Raw genomic sequence first — 22164 nt, 5'->3', positions numbered from 1 at the left:
TAATTGTAAAAGTCATTTCATTTCTCTTGGCTTAAGTTTCTTCATCTGTCGAAAAAGTGCAGTTGAACTATATAATCTAAAATGATCCTAGGACTAGATAGATATTAAATCTATAAGGAAAACAAACTATCTCGTTCCTATGTTTCTTCTGTAATTCTGTTTGTTTTTTTTTAACCTATCACTTCTCCTCCCCAATTCTTACCATTATACTAAGAGTCTTAAAGCAGGTATATAGCTCTCTCAAACTTCCTAATCTTTCATTTGCTCAACCTCCAATGACCTTCTTCATCTCACATTGGCCCCACACTAGATCTTCAAAGTCCCCTGTTTCTTCCCTTTTCCCATATCTGTCAGTAAGTGTTTTGCTTTTTACATTACTAAAAGAGTTGGGTTTTTTCTTTAAGTGAGGACATTCAACATGAGCTCTCTATTCTCCCTGGATTTTTGAGATTCTTCTCTCTCCTTATTCACTTCTTACTTGTGTGACTACTCCTCGCTGTCCTTGATGAACCCATAATCTACATCATGCTCCCTAACTATAAATACCAACAAAGACTATGTCCAAGGTCTGCTTCTCTTCCCTTACTATACTCTCAGTAACATCATCAAATGGTTATGGGTTTAACTATTATCCCTTTAAAGATGAAATAAAGCTCCATATTCAGCCCAACTTCTTGTCACTGAGCTTCAGTTCACCTTGGAAGCTAGGTGGCACAGTGGATAGAGCACTGAACTTGGAGTCAGGAGGATAGGATTTGAATCTGGCCTCAGACAATTAATACTTACTAGTTGTATGAACTTGAGCAAGTCGCTTAATCCTGATTGCCCCACACCCAGGGCCATCTCCAGTTGTCCTGATTCATATTGGGTGACTGGAGGAGAAAGTGGGGCAAGTGACATAGCATAGCAGCCCCTCAATCGAATCTAATTCATGTGCTTTCATGGCATCATCTCCCTGATGTCATGGTCTTCTTTGAGAACGAAGGACAAACATCAGTGTCACCCATTACTTGGACATTTCAAACCATGTCACAGAGACATTTCAAACTCAACATGTCTAAAATTGAACTCATTGTCTTTCCTCTAAACATAATCCTCTTCCAAATTTCCCTTATTCCTTACCAAACATCATCATTCTTCCAATCTGCTAGGTTCCCAACCTTGACTTCATACTCAACTCCTTATTCTCCTTCAATTTACTTTTCTAATCAGCTGCCAATCTTGCTTCTACCTTTATTTCTCTCATATCAAACCCCTTCTTTCCAGTCCCACAGCTACCATATTAAGTCAGATCTTCATCAATTCTCAACGGGATTACTGTAATATTCTTCTGATTTAAATCTTTTATCACTCCAGTGCAAACTACTGCTACCAAACTGATTTTCCTTAAGCATATTAGTGAATGCTTTAACTCCCCTACTCAATCAACTCTAGTGGCTCCCTAGTGCCTTTCAGATCTGTTTAGCTTTTAAAGTCTTCAAAGAGTCTAGCTTTAAATTTATCTTTTCAGCCTTAATTCCATATTCCATATTCCAGTCAAACTGTTCACATCATATTCCATCTCCCATCTCTGTGCCTTTGCACTCATATTCCTCTTTCCCTTCAAAGTGCAGCTCAAAACATCATTTTCTGCAAGAAAGTTTCCCTTATCCCCTAAAATAAACTACCTTGTATTAATCCACTTTTTATCAAATGTACATATCCTCCTATATTTATGCTGTAGGTGATTGGGTATCTCTAGTATGTCTGTCTTAAAACTCCTTTGTGAGTAGGAATTGCTCCATTCCCAGAGCCTGGCTCAATACCCAATATATAACAATGGTAATGCTTGCTGATTGATTGATACATCAATTCAATATGTCAAGGATCATTACTTTTGTCTTTGTGGTATTCTCTCCAATAATATAAAAAATAAGAGTAGTTAAGGCAATTTAAAAAAATCACTCTGTGGCCAATTTGATGATGATCTAGGTCTTTCTAAACTTAGCTGGGCTGATCTTTGAACCACAGACATATAATTCCTAAGCTTATACTAAAAATCTTTCTAGTTTGCTGGAACCTGTCACAATCAAGGGTCATTCCAATGTCCCAAAGAGGCCAGAAACACACCAGGTGCCCACCAACACCCACACGCTGCCACTCATGCAAGGTATGCCAAGGAATGCTGCTCTGGGCAGATGACTGCCTTGGTCAGGCATTAGCCACTCCTTGGGGGGAACCACCCAGTGGAAAACCACATCCACATAAGTATTAGGGACCACCAAACACCACCTTTGCTCCACCTACCATGGAGGGATAGAAACTTAAGGAGTCATCACTTCCCATCACTCTCTCTTCCTGCTCAAGTGTCTACTCCCTTTCCTTTCTCTAATTTGGATCCACCAGCTCCAGCTCCATGTGGCCAGACCCATGTGGTCCCAGCTTCATGCAGTTGAACTCACTGTTTCCTTTACCTTTTTTCCCATTTTAACTTGACCATCCTCTTTGCTACTCTCCCTCATTTGTCTCTTCTTGCTCCATTCTAGCCCTTTTTTCCATCAGTTTCTGGTACTCAGCCTCTCCTTTAAGTCAATACTGAAACTCATTATCTAGCTACTGCTCCAAAGAATCCAAACTTTGTTATTGCTTGTAAACTTTTGTGCAGATTCTGAATTCTGCACCTCCCTGAGTCAGTGGGGTGCATGATTCCTCACTAAAAAAACCACAGCTGCTTCTCTCCAGCAGCAAAATGAAGCATGACTGAGGCTGCCTAGAAATCCCTACCATCTGAGTAACTCTAAATCCAGGGCAGGTTGGGTCCTAGAATGGGAACTGAGGAACTAAAATGGTTTCCAAATAGAATGTAAATTGTTCAAGAGAAAGAATGGTTTTATTCTCTATTATTTGCCTCCCTAGCCTAGTGATTGCCTCCTGGGAGCCATAAGAAGTCCCTTAGCATATGGTCTTTAAAGTAGAAAGGCAGAAACAGGAAAGATGGAGAAAAGATGGCTAATTGTTATCACTGCATAAAAAATTATCATTATTTCACCAAAATGGGTAAAGCTTATTAGATTATTTTCCTGTATAGAACAGTTTCTTAAAATGTTCAAAAAAACAATAATACAGGACAGGGATTGTGTATCCTCAGCACTTACCCACAGACCCTGGCCCAAAGGAACTTAATAAATGTTAGTTGGTTTCCAACACTGTATAATCATTTTATCTAATCCAATGGTTCTTCCTATCTTTTATTTAATGTCGTTTCTATATCCTCATTCAATACAATAGGGAGCTATGATAATGGAGTCCAAATGTAATAACCATACTATAATTGAAACAAGAGTTGTACAGCAGGGGCAGCTAGATGGTGCAGTGGATAGAGCACCGGCCCTGGAGTCAGGAGTACCTGAGTTCAAATCCGGCCTCAGATGCTTAATAATTGCCTAGCTGTGTGGCCTTGGGCAAGCCACTTAACCCCATTTGCCTTGCAAAAATCCTTTAAAATAAAAAAAGTTGTACAGCAGAGGCAGCTAGGTGGCTCAGCGAATAGAGCACCAGCCCTGGAGTCAGGAGGACCTGAATTCAAATCCAACCTCAGACACTTACTTGACTAGCTATGTGACCTTGGGCAAGTCATTTAACCCCACTACCTTAAATAAAAATTAAAAATAAAAAGTTGCACAGCATTCTTGACAAATTTTTTCCATTTTCCTTTGGTTTGTTGTACTCCATTTAGTTTTATCCTCAACCATTAAACTTGATTTTTCCCTATTCCACTTATTACTTTCCACTATTCACTTTAATTTACAAACAAATTTAAAAAATTTTGTTAAACCAACCTAGTGTTTCCCTTGGTCTCTACCATTTTTCACTATCTAGCAAAAAGTTAAGTGTTTGCTAGCTAACAGAGTTTTTAGGCTTCCTTGGTTCATTATTGGGGTAACATTAGTTAAACTTTCTTAAGAAATGGTAAAAGTATATGCCAATGCCTGTTTTTTTAATCATATTCCATTTTTCAGCATCAACATAAGTGGATATCCTAGAGCCCCCCCCCCCCCCCCCAACCCAAGTGCCTGAATTATATAGAGCCTTGTTTACTACATAGGTCAGGCTAGGATGGCCTCAACTAGTAGTAGAGATTTTAATTTTTTTTCAAACAACTATTTAGCTATACAAAAATAGCTCATTTGAAAATGATTGCCATGCCAGTAATTACTCATTTTTCTCTTTTAGAATATAATCAATTTCATTTTTTTCACTTATAATCAATACTTCCAGCAGCCATCCGATATGTTTATCAACACATTTCTCTCTATATGGCTCACACCCAATGTTGCACTGTCTTAAAGTACATGCCTTCTTTTGGAGAGTTTTTTGGGTAGACTTTCTCTATTTCCTTATCCATTATACGATTCTTGAAAGAATGGAAAATGTTATTTTTGCCTTGGCAACTCCTGAACACAGTGCCTGTCTTATATAGTAGGTGCTTAATAAATTCTCGTTGAATAATTGAATAATGAGAGTATGGAAGCTGTAATTATTGAATCCTTCTGTAGAAAGGCATGCAATTGTATTGACTACTTTAATAAATTCAAAATACCTAATCTGCACTGAGCCCTAAGTATTAAACAATACACATTTTTATTCTTCCCTGACTTATTTGCCATGTTCTTCTTTAAATATTCTGTCTCCTCAAACTTGTGCTGTCATCCCTATCTCACTTGCCCCATGGAAGATAGCATTGCCTCCTACTTCTCTACGGAAGAAAAGGACCATCTGACATGAGCTCCCTCATCCTCCCTAGCTTGGACCTCAGAACTCCTTTGCCTTTTCCTTCATTCCCTGCTTCTTTGTGCTAATCTTGAAAGTGACCCTCCACCCTTTTCAGGGAATCCCTCAACCTGAGTCCTAGAGCCCCCAACTCATAATTTCATCATTCCCTTCTAACAGTGTATTCTTTTCTATGGCTCCATTTTGTTCTGGTTTACCTCCTGCCTTTCTGATCATTTGCTCCTCTGTAGTCAGTGTGGCATAATAGAAAGATGAGATCTGGAGTTAGTCTAGGTGGGTAACACAGTGCCTGCCACACCAGGTGCTTGACAATGCTTGTTGATTTCTTGCTGCGTGCACCAATCCTCGCTCTGTCACTAGTGCTTGTGTGGCCCTAGGCAAAGCACTCTCTGAGTCACAGTTTCCTTATCAGTGATATGAGGGTACTATATGACCTGAAAGATTCCTTCCAGCTCTAAATCCTGTTATCCCTAAATATAGGCTTCCTTCAAAGATACTGAAATTTAATTTAAAATCCAGACTTAATCTATCTTGAGAACTTCATTCCTGAATATATAACTACCTTTTGGACCACCCTATTTGGATGTTTCACTACCATATTCAACAACTAAATTTTCCTTTAAATTTCCCTTTAAATCCTCCCTTCCCAATTTTCCTATTTCTGATGGAGCTACCATCATCTTCAGAGTTATTAGCCTTGAAATTATTCTCTTCCTCTAGGAAGTGTGAAGAACTTTGGAATTTGAGTCAGAGGAGACAGCTCTGCTGAATTCTTGGACTTGTGACACCCTGGGCAAGAAAGTTCCTTCACCTCTGTTGGCCTCAGAGATTTAAAGGAATGAATGGGACTAGATCTAAGGCCATTTCCAATTCTATGTCTATATTAAGGCATTCATGGTTTCTTTTGCAAATGGATAACATGGGCACTATGTTATAAAATAAACAAATAGCTCATTTAATTGTATTCCTTATTACCATTTAATACATGTTACCATGCATTTTCAAAGAAAATAAAATCTCTTTGGAATCTTTAAATCTTCCATTTAAGGAGCTACAACTACCTTTTTGACTTCTTGCTTCATTTACACTAAGTCTACTGATATGATATGATTTATACAAATTCAAACTCTGCTCATCTATTGTTATTAAAGTTAACTATGATGTAGTAAAAAAAATAATAAACTAGGAGTGAGGGTAGATGGGTTCATTCAGTTCATATAATGACACTATGTAACCCCAGAGCAAGTCACTTTGTCAGCATCCTCAGAGTAGATAACTTCTATGCAGGGCCTCTTAACCTTCTGTGGGTCTTGAATCCCTTTGGCAGTCTGGTGAAACCTAAAGACTCTTTCATGTTTTCTCATTCAAGACCATGAACATCTCTTCACAGATCCACCTGGGTTGTCTATGGGCCCCAGATTAAGAACAAAATTGTCCAAGTGACATCTAAGGTCCTTCCTAACTCTGACTTTTTGTGATTTTATGTCTTAACTAGGTAGCAGTAATGAAGACAGTTGAACAGGAAGAAAAGTAGGAGTGCAAATGGAAACTTAAAGCTTAAAAGCTCCCCATGCATGCTCCAGTGACATTAGCTCTCTTTTTCCTATTCTTTTAATTCTATCCCATTCAGTTGCTTTTAATAGCAAGGCATATCCTTATACTAATATAAATCCCACATTAATCCTGAAAATAAGAAGTGGAAACACTTTTTAGACTATAATACAGGCCTAATTATAAATAATAACTTTTTATCAGTACTTCACATAAACTCAATTTTCTTAGAGTAATCAGGCCCTATTGTCAAAAATAACAATAATTAGAGCATTTGTGGTATAAAAGTAGCCAACCAGGTTTTCATGTTCTACCACTAACAGAATCTGGTAAAATATAACTTACCCATCAAGAGTGAGACTTTGAAGAAACTAAAGTCAAATACATTAAAGACACATTTGCTTGGTTAAAATAGATTTAATGCCTATAAATTGATCATCTGCCCTAATTAATTCACATCATAAGTATTAACATGCAAATATTTAACACATCTTAATAGGGTAGTGGTGTGACTGATCAAAGACATTATAAAAAAATGGAGGAAAATTTTCATTTAAATAAGTTCTTAAATTAAGAGTTTTTTCATTTTATTTTATATACATGTTTCCATTGAAATCTGAGTAGTGCAGTATTAAAATAAAGAAATACTAAATATAGTAGGAAGACAAGAAAATTTTCAAATGATTATCAATAAAGACATTTATGGGGCTTAGTTTCTTTTCTTTTATGACATGAAAATAATATTGCCATTTAATTATTTATTATTGGAACTAAATGACAAGAAAGTAAAGAATTCTAGTTTCCAGTATTTTAAATGTTGAGAATATAAAGAGGGGAAAAAAATACTTACTTCAAAAAGAAAGAGGATAGAGTCCAGCTCCTCCCGTTGTGACTTATTATTTCCTGAGATACAGAAAAAAACAAAAACATTAATGTTATTATGCCAATGCTAGAAATCTTGTGGATAGTCATTTTTAAAAGAGTCTTAAGTATTTATTTATTCTTCAGTTAATTTAATTGATTTTTAAAGTTTGAAAAAAGTTCCCTTTCCCCCCCAAAGTATAACATGTTTTTTTTTTGTTTTTCTCATTCCCAATACTAACTTTACTAAAATGAGAAAGTTCAAAATCACAAAGTGGTTTCCTAGGTGCCTACTCTATAACGTGACTGCTGGGCAAGTTTTGCAAAAGAGAAAAAACAGGGGCAGCTAGGTGGCGTAGTGGATAAAGCACTGGCCTTGGAGTCAGGAGTACCTGGGTTCAAATCCAGTCTCAGACACTTAATAATTACCTAGCTGTGTGGCCTTGGGCAAGCCACTTAACCCCATTTGCCTTGCAAAAAAAAAAAAACAACCTAAAAAAAAGAGAAAAAACAGCCTCCCTTTAAAGGACAGGCTAGATATACCACAAAAAAAGAAAAAAAATTTAACTTGGGGCCTATAAACTGTTTTTTCACTTTTACATTATTTTGATAAATATAGTTCAAGATAGTTTCTTTTGTAATTATTTGTATTTTATTTTGTGAATTTAAAAACATTATTCTGAGGTATCTAGAAAATTTCACCAAATTGCCAAAAGAATTTTTGTCAGTCATTTCAGTCCTGTCCAACTCTTCATGACCCATGGAGTAGGGTTGCCATTTCCTTTCCCAGTCCCTTTTACAGATGAGGAAACTGAGGCAAACAGGGTTAAGTGATTTGTTAAAGGTCACAGAGCTATTAAGTAAGCATCTGGGGTTGAATTTGAACTCAGGAAGGTGAATCTTCCCAGCTCCACACCCAGCAGTCTACCCACGAGGCCACTGAGATGCCAAAAGGAAACAGGTTAAAAACAGTTGATCCAGAGTTTTAATTCATATTATTTGTTATTTTGTACTTTACTTTTATCTCATTGTATTTTACTTCTCCACATAGCTGTGTAATCAGAAGATGAAGACTGAGAAGTGAGACATAAACTAAGAAATTGAAAAGTCTAAAATATCCACAGTGAGGGGCAGCTAGATGGCACAGTGGATAGAGCACCGGCCCTGGAGTCAGGAGTACCTGAGTTCAAATCTGGCCTCAGACATTTAATAATTACCTAGCTGTGTGGCCTTAGGAAAGCCACTTAACCCCACTTGCCTTGCAAAAAAACCCTAAAAATAAATAAATAAAATAAAATATCCACAGTGGATCAAGCACCAACCCTGGAGTCAGGAAGACCTGAGTTCAAAAACAGCCTCAGACATTTACTAATTACCTAGCTGTGTGACCTTTGGCAAGTCACTTAACCCCCCCTGCCTTGCAAAACAAAAACAAAAAAACAAAGAAAAATCTAAAATATCTTTATCAATTTAGTAAAAAAAAAAGTTTTTGGTTTAAATAAAACAGGCTCTATACCTATTTCTTTTTTTTCTTTTTTTTTTTTTTAGTTTTTGCAAGACAATGGGGTAAGTGGCTTGCACAAGGCCACACAGCTAGGTAATTATTAAGTGTCTGAGGCCGGATTTGAACTCAGGTACTTCTGACTCCAAAGCCAGTGCTCTATCCACTGCGCCACCTAGCCACCCCTCTATACCTATTTCTAAATTAAATCTCAAAGTACTTTAAAAACTAATTAAAAAACCACAAATGATAAGTGCACAGCCCAGGATATGTTATAACTAAGAAATATAAATATAAATAAAGAAATATAAGAAATATAAAACTAAGAAATATTTTTTAAAAAGTTCCCAAACAGTATAATCCATTTGTAACTAAAACCAGATGAACACAAATCAGGTACCTGACAGAAATTACAGATAGAAAATATTGTGGGAAACTTTTGGAAATCATCAGGAATCAAAATACACTTTTATGATAGTAAAATATACATAGAATGGACTACTTATTTCAATGCTTCAAAGATTTCTCAGTGAGTATACATTACTTTAAGGAGGATGACAACCTCCTTCCACAAAATACTATAGGGTTTTCATGAACTGATGTGAGCAAAAATAAAAATTCCTGATCTAATAGCCAATTATTTAAACTAAGCAATGAGGCTTATAGCACTCCAATGGCAAAACCTGGGTTCATTAGAACCCAGAATCACTTTCATCTAAAAATAAAACTTGAAAGTAAGAATTCAATGACTTTTAACTATAAAATCACTTATAAATGAAAGAATAGAACTCTATTAGTAATAGCATCCACTCTTCGTTGACTAACTAAACTCATACATAGTCCATTCATCTTAAGACTAAATACCTCAGTAGGCGGAGAAACAGTTCAATCATTATTTACCTTAGGAGATATATGTCTTTTGTTTAACTTATGAAGTTTTCAGTTGCCCTACCTCTTAAAATAAAGATGCTAAACTAAAATCAGTAGGATCCTTTCTAAGTTCACAACTGTGAACTTTATAACTTATTCCTCCCATTGTCTCTTGCTTGTCAAGCATCTTTTAGCTATTTCATTGTTCATTAGCACCCATCTTATAAAACTAAATGAAAAGAAATACAATGTAAATATCATAGTGGTAACTATTTTTTCAATCAGATCCAAAAATGCAGGCATAAAAGGTGAAAGAAACATTGACAAATCTAAGGACTTTTTTTGTTGTTTTTTAACATCTGAGAAAAATCCCCACCATTAATGTGAATACAATTTAATACCAAGACATAATATGACAGGAAAAAAAGCTTACCTTTTAATTTTAAACTATTTTCCAGTGTTATAAAATTTTCATAGAAGATGAAATATATTTGAGAATAGTTGGTCTCAAAAAAATATTTCAGTTCACTTGTATCTACAATATCTAAAAAAAAGAAAAATGTTTTAATTTATCATCATATGTTTATGCCATAATGAGAATCAAAAGTTTATTTTTTTTATAAAATGTAAGCAAAAAAGCCACAGAGTACTGTTAACCACTTTTGAGGAGTAAAGACAATAAAAGGACATTTTTTTTCATTTTTTTAACAAATAGGCATCAATGGCAAAAATGGGAAGAATATTGGAATTGATTTTCAAATTGTAGCTATACCCCCTGTTAACTCACCAGCTCACTAAATCACAATTTCCTGAACTATTAATATGTATATTACTTAATTTACCTAATTAATAAGGTTATGTCATTGAATGAGATCATTAAGGAATGCAAATATGTGCCATTAATAATCATTCTACAAACATAGGTTGTCCATTTTCATGATTTTAGTTTAATATATTTCTGAAAGATTCTTTAATCTCATACTTTTCCTAGGAATGAGTATAAAGTAAAAGAAATGACAATGTGATACAAAGAAATTAATGTGGAAATGTGGCATCTTATTTCTAAGAATTCAAATCAGAATTATATTTTTCATTCTCTAATCAATTCCTAATTAGCCATGGTAAGTGGGAGAATGAGGATAGGATGCAAAAACAAATAATAAATTTTTTATTAAAACTATAAGAAATAGGGAAGTAAGGTGGTATGGTAGATAAAGCACTGGCCCTGAAGCCAAGAGGACCTGAATTCAAACCTGAGATTTACTAACTGTGTGACCCTGGGCCAGTTACTTTATCCCAACTGCTGAGAGAGAGAGAGAGAGAGAGAGAGAGAGAGAGAGAGAGAGAGAGAGAGAACACTATAAATAATACAAGATTTCACCTTTTTCTTTGCCATGACCTATTTTGTTAGATGATAAGCCAAAAGGCAAGGAGCTGAAAAGTAGAATGCTAGATAATTGACTCTAATTAATCAGTGTTGATTATAGTTTTCTAATAATTATTTTGAATTAAAATTATTTAAATTTTATTTTTATTGACTATTTTACGTTAAAAAAAATCATCTATCAACCTCCAGATAATTCTCCCTATTTTTCTCCAGGAGTTCAGTACTTTATTCACAATCTTTCTCCCCATCTTACTCTACTTCTCAAATTCAGACTTCAACATGGACACAAGACCCTATAAACACATTAGGAGGATATAAAGAGGATGTGTTAATCACTCTTAAACTGAAATCCAGTTATCTAAACCTTCATTCCATCTCATATTACAGTAAAGTGACATATTTAATCTTACTAACTATAATTATAATAACCTCTATGATCTTGAAATTAAAATCCTCTCTGATTTTAACCTCTAATCTTTCCATTTTCCTTCTGTCTTCTTTCACCTAAATTTATTGTTCATCCTAACCATGACTTCCAATCTTTCTCTCTATCCTTGTTCTCCAAGACCATCATCTTTGCTTTGGTCTTCCTTTGCTCCATTCATAGTGGTTCATTTACATATTAACAAAAGCATTCACATTTTATCTCTAAGGTAACAAGAAGCTGCTTAAAATTTAGGAGCAGAAATTAATATAATCAAGATCTGTTGCTTCAGAAAGATACAACCAATATTCAACATTCACATGTTAACTTTTGCAAGACAAGAAAAGTATTAGATAAAGTTCAGGAAAGAATGTCTGCAGCCACTACTAGCAGAAAGACCCTTAAGGATCTCAAACAGTACAAAACAGACATTACTTACAAATTATTTCCAGTAAGTATGTCCTTCACAGTCTCCAATACCATCAACCAGACAAGAAGGACAGATCATTGCAGTTGATGCTGAGAACTTGCTAGTCTCAGAATCTTCTAAGGATAGTGACAATAGTGACTTCTCCCTTGGTTTTCAGTAAGTGACCCTGGTAGAAAGGCTTACAGTAGGGTAATATACAGTACAATGCTCTTCAAGTACCATCCTAACGTGGAAGAAGGTAACATTCAGGTTGAAAAAGTTTTAGTTTTAAGAATTTTATTTCTGTATGGTATTTATGGTACTACAGATTTATGTTATAAAAAAGTGTTATGAAAAGTGAATATTGTCTGAAATTAAGGTGGTTTTTTTGAGATATTAGCAGAAAAGGTTAAGAATTCTAGAGAATTACTAGCAAGAAAAATGTTTTACATGTTGCCAGTTTTATTTTGTGTATTTTATGGATTATTTCATGGTTATTGTGCTAGAGAAAATGCATATTATCAGAATTAATGTTTTGTTATCAAAAACTATAAATACACTATAAAAGTGAATTTTCAGCACTGTCAAGTGAAAGATTGTGGCCATGGGAACCTAATCCCCCTATTTCTGATATGTTTAATGTATCAATTTGCTTTTTTTTTAATTTTGGGCCAATTTACTAGGAACTACTTCCACAAAACCAAAAAAATGAGGGTTGAACATATATTATATACATGCACATAAACATTTTACAACTGTATATTGTTTGTGATACACTATACAATGCCCAAAGGATTTGTATAAAGATATATTAGTACGAGACAGCATAAAATATATGCCTACATATTTATATATGTAAAAAAATCTATTATTGAATAATGTGAGTGTACAATATCCTCATCTCTTTGTATCTCTTTCCCCTGTGACCTGATAGCTGCTCATATATTACCATGCTTATCTCTAACTTCTCTCATCATACTCACCAGCTGCAGGCAATCAAGGATCCAATATAAATTTATGTCATCTAATCTTAAAATAATTCTATTATGCATCCTTTTTATTCTTCCCTGATTAACTCTCTTTGGCACTTTGCAAACTTACCCTTCTATTCTCAAATATCATGCTCTGAATTCTCCTTCTTCTCAGAAGACTTTGACACCTCTTTTACTGAGAAAATAGAGGCAACATAGAAAAGTACCCTTTTCTTCATTCTCCCTGGGTAGCTGAGTCTCAGGCTGTTCAGAAACTATTCTAAGGACCAAAGAGCCTCTAGCCTTTTCCCTTTCAAGAACAATCCACAAGGCAGCAGCTAGGTGGCCAGTGGATAGAGGCCTGAATTCAAATCCAGCCTCAGACACTTAATAACTGCCTAGCTGTATCACCTTGGGCAAGTCACTTAATCTCATTGCCTTAAATAAACTTAAAAAAAGAACAATCCACAGAACCAATCCAGGCTTCAAGCTCTTTGATTCATTAAGTGGTTTGTATACAACAAAAGTCACCAATTTTATTCTTTCTGATAAAAAGGATGACCACAAGGACTTATTATCTTACCCTGGCAGTATAGGTTGACACATTGCCAGAGCTAGTTCAGTGTTTGGGAGGCTCCAAAGGAAGGTGTGGGAGAAAAAGAAGTATCAAATGAATCAAGCTAAAGGTCTACAGAGCAGCTTTGCTAATCTTATTGGTGTATGTCTTTGAAACTTGGAAAGTATATCAGTGCTATGCTAAGAAACTGAATTCCTTCCATTTGAATTGTCATAGGAAGATTCTGAAGATCACCTGGCAAGAGAAGATACCAGACAATGAGGTACTTTCTCAAACTAAACTGCCTAGAATTCAAACTCTACTAAAGAGAGCATGTGTCAGATGGGCTAGCTGCATTGTTTGAATATCAAACATACACAATTGCCAAAAAGTCTATTTTACAAAAGAACTCACAAGGGGGAATCAATTTAGAAAAATCAATTCAATGACTCTTATGGCCACTCTTAAGAACTTTGGTATTGATTTTGTGACATGGGTGACACTCGTCCAGGACTACCCAGCATGATGGATCCTTATCACCTCATCATAGAAGGTGCTGTGCTCTATGAGCAAAGTAGAATTGAAGAAGCTCAAAACATGAAATGGCCAAATTGAGAGAGTCCACCCCAAATGTTCACCTGGCCTATTTGTATCAGGCCTTTAGTAGAGTATTCTGGTTGTAGTAGAGTATATTGGTCAGCCACAGTCATACACACTGTAACTTAACTCTCACATAGTGATGTCTTCTGGGAGAACAAGGGACAACACCCAACCAACCACCATCAGCTATTAACTATCAACACATCAACAACTATCCAGGTCTTACCACCTGTCCTGCCACTTAGCCTGAACCTCCCCAACATGAATATCTGACTTACTGTGTAACCAAAGACCCCCACCCCCAGGCCTTGCCCTCAGCTATACCCTTAGGACTCCCAGGATTATCCTTCAGTTCTACTAGTGAATTTTCTTCTATGTTATCTTCTCCAGTTAGAGTGAGAATTCCTTGAGGTAATCATTGTAGCTTTTTCTTTTGCATCCCAAAGGTTTAGGACAATGTTTAGGTCACAGTACTTTTAAAAACTTATTGGTTCGGGCTTTTTTTTTAATTCATTCATCTTTTGCAGGCTCCCTCTTCTCCACTTCAGACCTCAGCACACCCCTAAATCATCCCCCATTCTCTCCCTCCTTTATTCCAACAGCTAAGAGTGACTTTCCCCTTGCTGAGGTCAGACCATCAATTTATAGTCTTGATCACATTCTCCTTCAGAAATCAGTCCTATCAAGTATGTCTCTTTCTTTCTCATTTAAAAATCTCTCCTTATTCATTTGCTCTTTCCCTGTCACCTAACAACATACCCAGGGCTCCTTTATACTGAAAAATACTTTCATGTGACTCCCTCCAACCATCCATGCTCTTCTCCTACTTCTTCTCCTTTTCAAAGAAAACATCCTAAAAGAAAAATCTTGCCTCCATTCCATAAGCACTCATTTTGAACCAGTTGCAGACTAATTTCTGATTCTATCACAAGATTGAAATTATTCTCCTTAAGTTTAATCTTGTAAGTGCTAGATCAAATACATATTTTTAGTCTTCCTAAATGAATTCTGTGCAGCTTTTGACACTGTCAACTTCCTCACCTCTTTCCATGGTTCATTTCTCATCTTCTGTGAAAAATGTTCTCTTGGCTCTCTTTTTATCAGTCTGAATTTTTAAATCTCCTTTCCTCAAAGTTCACCCAGCTCTCATCCCCTAAGGATGTCCCAGAAGATTGCCCCAGGTCTCCTCTCTCTCTCTCTGCATTCTCTCTATGGTAATTTCATCAGTACTCAAATGTTCATTTAACAACTCTAAATCCATGATTCCCAGAGTCTTCTAAATTCCAGTTCTACAACATTATTTCCACTTACTATTATATGTTCACAACAATGAATGAAAAATAATTAATAAGTATTTAGTATGTACAAAGCATTGTTCAGCCCCTAAAGTGATGATACTAAAACAAAGGTTCAACCATGTCAACCCTGCCAACTCAATAAATTCAATGGTTATTGTCAATAACAAAATTCTGTTTGGGGTTCAAAACCTCTCATGACCTATCCCCTTTCTGACTTTCTAGTCATCTTATCCTTTACTCTTTGATCTACTGACTCAGGCAGGCTTGCTGTTCCACAAATCTCTTAGCTTCTAGCATTTTTTCTGGTCATCCCCCATGTCTAGAATGTTCTCTCTCCTTATCTCTACTTCCTGACTTTCTTCACTTCCTTTAAGTCCTTTCCCAAACCCTCTTAACCCTAATGTTTCCCTTCTGATAATAATTTCCCATTTGTCCCTAATGTAACTTGTTTATACTTGTTTGTTTTCTGTCTCCCCTATTTAACTAGGATCCTTGAAAGCAGGAGCTATCTTCTAACTCTGATATCCCCAGTGCTGGCACAGCATAAATGCTTACTGAAAGCTTATTGACGGGGGCAGCTAGGTGGTACAGTGGATAGAGCTCAGGCCCTGAAGTCAGGAGGACCTGAGTTCAAATCCAGCTGCAGACACCTGTGTGACCTTGGGCAAGTCACTTAACCCCACTGACTTGCCAAAAAAAATAAGAAAGCTTATTGACTAAGAGATTGATTATGGGGGATGGGGAAAATAACACATAGAGACTGTGTCAACTGCAGGTCATGTCCAAGAGTCTCATGGTCCTTCAAGTACTACAGCACATAAACAGCAATGGATCATATCACCTCAAGGGAATACTGGACACAGTGGTGACAGAAAGTTCCTTCACCCCCCAGCTGCCTTGGTTTCCTCATCTGTAAAATGGGGAGTAATAATAGCAGCTCCTTGCAGAGTAGTCCTTCACATCAAAAGAGGTAATATTTGTAAAGCCCTTAGCACACAGGGCCAGGTACATCCTTGCTATTTGTCTAAGATCACAAGGATGGAAAGTGCCAGAGGTAAAATTCAAACTAAGGCCTTTATCTCAGTTAGATAAAAATACAACTCTGAGTCCAACCAGATCTCAATCCATCTGACTGTGCTATTATCTAGTTCAAAACTTTCTGTTGTCCAAATCTGACATTCTTTCAGTTGTATATAAGCCTTTTGATAGGCTGACTGTCCCCTACTCCTCCATGTGAGGAAATTTTCACCTCTACCTATCAGAAACTGTGGCGTCCTGCAAGACTAAAGCTTGGATATACTTTTATGAAAATCTTTTATTCATTCTTCCAGCTGTTACTGCTCTTTCTCAAGTTATATTTACTTATCTGGGATTTTATTAAACCCACTCTCCAAATGAAATGGAATCAAAAAGAATACTAAAAGGACTGTCTGTCTTTGCATCATTAACACTTAATGAATTAATCAGTATTAGTCACTATACTGAACAGGTAAATGTGTGACACAAGAAGATGCTCTAATAGGCAAGTCCTCTTTGCCTTCTACCAACAAAAGTTGAAGGTTCTATATCTTTAGAACACTTCATTGTGCATGTCCCTCTAAGTCGACAACATTCATGATTACTCATTTCATGTGGTTTTCAATCAGTTCAAAAATCATCTAATTGAACTATCTCTTAACCAATTCAGCTAATCCATACACATAACCTGAGAAGTTTTGTCAATAGCATTTCATTTCCTTGCTCTTCAAGTTTATCTAGTCAACAACAACAACAAAAAGGCTGCTAATCAAGCATGACTTGTTAATGAATCCATTCAATTTAATTTAACAGTTATTAAATGCCAGATGAAAGTATTATAATAGCTTTTAAGTTATCACTATTTCCTTTCTAAGTGCTTACCAACCATCCCCTCAATAATATATTCTAGATTTTTGCTAGGAAAATAAATAAGCTAACAGTTTGGAGATTTCACCCTCTTTACTTTGCTTAAAATCAGGACATTTCTTCTTCTCTAATCTTGCAGCACCTATCATTCTCCACAATCCTGTAGTTCCAGTGCCAAGCAAGGCCTCTCGTGCATAATAAACGTTTCATAAATGTCCATTAAGAGTTTCCAGATTAAATAACCAATAGGTGGAGAACTAGATAGCTTTTTGATCCTCATGATCTCTCAAACCTCTCCAATATAGGAATTATGCCTAAAAAGTATGTGAGTGTATGTGTGTGTGTGTGTGTGTGTGTGTGTGTGTTTCTGTGTGTGCGTGCACATGTGCAGCCCTTCTTCTTAGGTGAATTCTCTAAAGAGAATTACAACATGTACACAGAAAAAGAGCTTTAAGATTAAAATCCCAATTCTACTACTGAATGAATATCAGTATGACCTTGAGTTGTGTTACCCTCTGGCCCTCAGTTACTTCAACTTGAAAATGAAGGACGTAATGATTATATATACATAACCTATATCAGATTACTCGCTGTCATGGGGAGGGAAGAGGCAAGAAAAGGAAGTATAAAAATGTGGAACTAGAAAGCTTACAAAAAGATGAATGCTGAAAACTATCTTTGCATGCAAAATAAAATAACACAAAAAATAAAATGAAGGGCTTCACACAAAACCAATGCAGCAAAAATCAGAAGAAAAGCAGAAAACTGGGGGAAAATATGTGTAGTAAGTTTCACTGATATACTCATTTCTAAAATATATATGAAACTAAGCCAAATTTATAAAAGCCATTCATTCCCCAAATGGTAAATAGTCAAATGACTGAAGTAGAAGTTATTAGCGGAAGAAATCAAAGTATCAAAGTATATGAAAAATGCTCTAAATTGATAATAATTAGAGAAATACAATGAATATAACTGAAGTATCACCTCACACCTATCAGATTGGTTAAGATGACAAAATAGAAAAAAGACAAATGCTAGAGGGGATCTGGAAAATAGGTAACCTAAAACACTATTGATAGAGCTGTGAACCAGTCTAACCATTCTGGAAAGGTCCAAAAAGGCTATAAATACCCTTCAACCCAACAATACTTCTAACTACCTCTATACTCCAAGGAGAACAAAGAAAAAGAAAAAGAACCCTATGTACAAAATATAACTGTTCTTTTTGTGAAGGCAATAAATAGGAAATTGGGGGATGACCATCAATTGGGAAGAAATTAAGTTTAGTCCAAAACTTCATACATGGTTAAAGTGATTTAGATATAAAAAAGGGAATTTCATAAACAAATTGGAGGAAAAATTAAGAAATTTCCTTTCAGATCTATGAATAGGGTGGAGTTCATGAGCAAACAAGAAATAGAAAGGATCAATAAAATAAAACTGAAAATGTAATTACATATAAATTAAAATAATGAAATTAAAATTATAAGAGAAACAAAACCAGGGAAAACAATCATTACAGATTTACTGTTTGCCAGTTTTTCTGATAATGAGTTTATTTCCAAAATATAAAGTTAATCCTGAACTTTTACAAGGGTTAAATTCCTAGAAAATGGCACAAAAGTCAAAAGCACAAATGCCTATGTGAAATAGAGGGTTATTAGCTTCCTGCAATCACCAAAACCTATAATCTTTCACTAGACCGCTGAAAATACACATTTATTATATATAATTTTATAACAAAACATTAATTCTGATAATATGCTATTTTCCTAACCCAATAACCATTAAATAACCCATAAAAAACAGTACACAAAATAGAACCACTAATATGAAGCCCACAGGGATCTCTTTCTGTTTACATTTGTCACCACCTTTCTAGAGGAGGACCTTCCACCTTTTATGCTTATACAGGTTTTATTGGACAGTACTCCTGATATAAGTAGTACCAAGGAGAAAAACAAGGAAAAAAAGAAAAAATATGTAGAGGAAAACAAAACTCATCCCCTTTGGAGAACCAAGTCTCATGTCTTTTCCTGGACAATTCTGGGACAGTATTTAGGAAAAATACATAAAAAGAATAAATAAAAACAAAATAAAGAAGTCAGAAATCCTAAGGCTTTCCTCCCCACTTCAGAAGGATCTAGTCTTCTAATCTGATCTATGTGGTGGGTGATGCCAAATCTTCATAGTTCATAGTGAGTATCCTCATGCAAGATGATGACAATGAACCAAAGTAGCAGCACAATGACAACATAAATTATAACACTGCCAATATAATCACAGATTCCTTATCCTGATAAGAAGTAGTGATAATGATCAGGAGTAGCTTCAAGAATATCAGAGCTATATAATAGGAACATTTCTGGCATGGTCAATAATTCTTCATCATACATCAGAAAAAAAGTGACTAAAGGATCAGAAGCTTCTTACATGCAAGCTTCTCCAGGATCTAATTTAATAGCCAGGTCCTCCCCGTACCACCACCCACTCAGTATTCTCTAGTCCAATAGCTAAAACTTCCTGTCCTGAGAGCCACATTAGGAAATGATAGTGTGGCAATGGCATTTAATTATCTCTTAATCCTCAATCTGCATTCATTGTATATCATAGTTAATCCATGAGATATTAATTCCATCTGGATATTTGTGCACATGCAAAGCACATGAAACCATTCCAAGATAAGAACTTTTCTTAGTAAAATACAAAGAGCAAAAGAAGACTAGAATAATTAACACCTTCACAGAGTGAAGGAAACCGGACTGACTTTCTAACCTGAATTAGGAAGTCTGTAGAGAAACATATTTGTCAGATGCTTAAAAATTAAGCTTTACATAGGAAAACTCATTCTCTGAACCAGCATAAGGCAAAAACTGGAGCCTAGGGAATCAAATACAAGATTTTTGTCTGGATAAGATATACTTAGTGAACTGAGAATTATCCAGTCTAAGCAGAATTTTTTTTGATGTATATCTAAATATTCTTTAGCATCATTATTTTTAAAACTTAATTTTCTACCTGAAAATAATACTGTCTAATAATTAATAAAAGGAGTACTTGTATCAATCACCCCAGAGATAGTATGTAACTGGAAACTTAATAACATTCCTTACTGAAGGAAGAAACAAAATGTACCCTCCCTGGTCAAAGTCAAAATACTTTTTTTCATCCTGAATTGTTTCTCACGCAAAAGGTCACTAAAGAGGCGGAGCCAAGATGGCGACATGAAGGGATCCAGTCTTAGGAGCTCTCTGATAAAAACTCATAAACTAAGGACTCTAACTAAACTTTGGAGAAACAGAACCCACAAAGGGACCCAGTGAGGCAGTTCTCCTACTCAAGGTAACCTGGAAAAGAGCAGAAAGGCTCTGCTCCCCGGGGTCAGAGGGGCGGCCCGCCACAGGGGTGGCCCACCAGAGGCAAAGAACTTCAGCCTCCCGGAGGCAGCCCCAGGGCACTGGGAGCCTCGGCTCACAGCTGCGGGGGAGTCTCCTGAGCTGCACCACGGGGAGCACCGAGCACAAAGTGGGGGAACATCAGGGGACCTCTGCCAGAGCGAGCTCGTGGAGCCCAGCCCTCAGGACACACAGCCAGCAACTTGGTCTTTCAGCAGCCCAGACCCAAAAACAGAAGCAGGCGGGGAAGGTAAGCAGGAACTTCCAGGGCATGAGCCCACATTGAGCTGAGGGAGGGGAGTGAAGAGAGAGACTGCCTAGCTCTGTCCTCTGCCCCTGGAACAGGACTCTGGGGCTCTGACCACATTCAGATCCTGATCGCACTCTAGGGGCCCCCCCATAGAACAACAGCCCCCCTCCACCTTGGCCCTGTGGCAGAAGGGGGCGCTTATGGTCATTCACAGACCAGGAGGGAGGACAGAACCTCACACACTGAGACCCTTTTGGGAGTGTCCCAAAAGCTCAGGAAGCACCCCAAAAAACAGGCTTAGGCTGGGAAAATGAACAAACAAAGAAACAAGAGGAAGACCATTGAGAAATATTTTGCAAATGAGCCCAAGAAAGATCAAAATACTCAGTCTGAAGATGAGGAAGCACAAGCTTCTGCATCTAAAGACTCCAAGAAAAACTGAAATTGGGCTCAGGCTATGACAGAGCTCAAAAAAAGACTTTGAAAATCAAATGAGGGAGTTGGAAGAAAAACTGGGAAAAGAAAGGAGAGAGATGCAAGAAAAACATGAAAATGAAGTCAACAGCTTAGTCAAGGAAATCCAAAAAAATGCTGAAGAAAATAGCATGCTAAAAACCAGCTTAGGTCAAATGCATAAAACAGTTCAAAAAGTTATTGAGGAGAAGAATGCTTTAAAAAGCAAAATTGGCCAGATGGAAAAAGAGATAAGAAAACTCTCTGAGGAGAACAAATCCTTCAGACAAAGAATAGAATTCAGGGAGACTGATGAATTGACCAGAAATCAGGAATCAATACTTCAAAACCAAAAAAATGAAAAATTTAGAAGAAAATGTGAAATATCTCATTGAAAAAACAACTGATATGGAAAACAGACTTAGGAAAGATAATTTAAAAATTATTGGAATACCTGAAAGTCATGATCAGGAAACGAGCCTTGACATCATTTTCAAAGAATTACTACAGGAAAATTGCCCTGATATTCTAGAAGCAGAGGGCAAAATAGAAATGGAGAGAATCCACCGATCCCCCCGAGAAAGAGATCCCAAAAAAACAACCCCTAGGAATATTATAGCCAAGTTCCAGAACTCCCAAGTCAAAGAGAAAATATTACAAGCAGCCAGAAGGACACAGTTCAAATATCGTGGAGCTGCAGTCGGGATCACACAGGACTTAGCAGCAACTACATTGGAAGCTCGTAGGGCTTGGAATACAATATACTGGAAGGCAAAAGAGCTTCGAATGCAGCCAAGAATGAACTACCCAGCAAGGCTGAATGTTTTCTTCCAGGGGAAAAGATGGACTTTCAATGAACCAGGGGAATTTCAAATGTTCCTTTTGGAATGGCCAGAGTTGAACAGAAGGTTTGATCTTCAGATACAGGCCTCAGGTGAAGCATGGAGATTGGAGGAGAGGGGGGAAATATGAGGGACTTAA

At 36.5% G+C, this 22164-nt stretch overlaps 1 protein-coding gene across 5 annotated transcripts in view; it reads right to left on the bottom strand.

Moving 5' to 3' along the window:
* The window catches only part of RALGAPA2 (Ral GTPase activating protein catalytic subunit alpha 2), a 374367-nt gene that overhangs the window by 335772 nt on the left and 16431 nt on the right, over nt 1–22164 (bottom strand). For all 5 annotated transcript variants that reach the window (XM_074209342.1, XM_074209345.1, XM_074209344.1 and 2 more), the window contains exons 2-3: nt 9987–10097; nt 7172–7224 (exon numbers count right to left, since the gene is read on the bottom strand). In XM_074209342.1, the coding sequence (XP_074065443.1) occupies nt 7172–7224; nt 9987–10097 (164 nt within the window). The remainder of the gene's footprint in view (nt 1–7171; nt 7225–9986; nt 10098–22164) is intronic.

Source organism: Macrotis lagotis, chromosome 1 (genome assembly GCF_037893015.1).
Source record: "Macrotis lagotis isolate mMagLag1 chromosome 1, bilby.v1.9.chrom.fasta, whole genome shotgun sequence".
In the NCBI taxonomy this organism is placed as follows: domain Eukaryota; kingdom Metazoa; phylum Chordata; class Mammalia; order Peramelemorphia; family Peramelidae; genus Macrotis; species Macrotis lagotis.
Note: the sequence above shows the minus strand (reverse complement) of the source record. Positions and strands in the feature narration are given on the sequence as shown.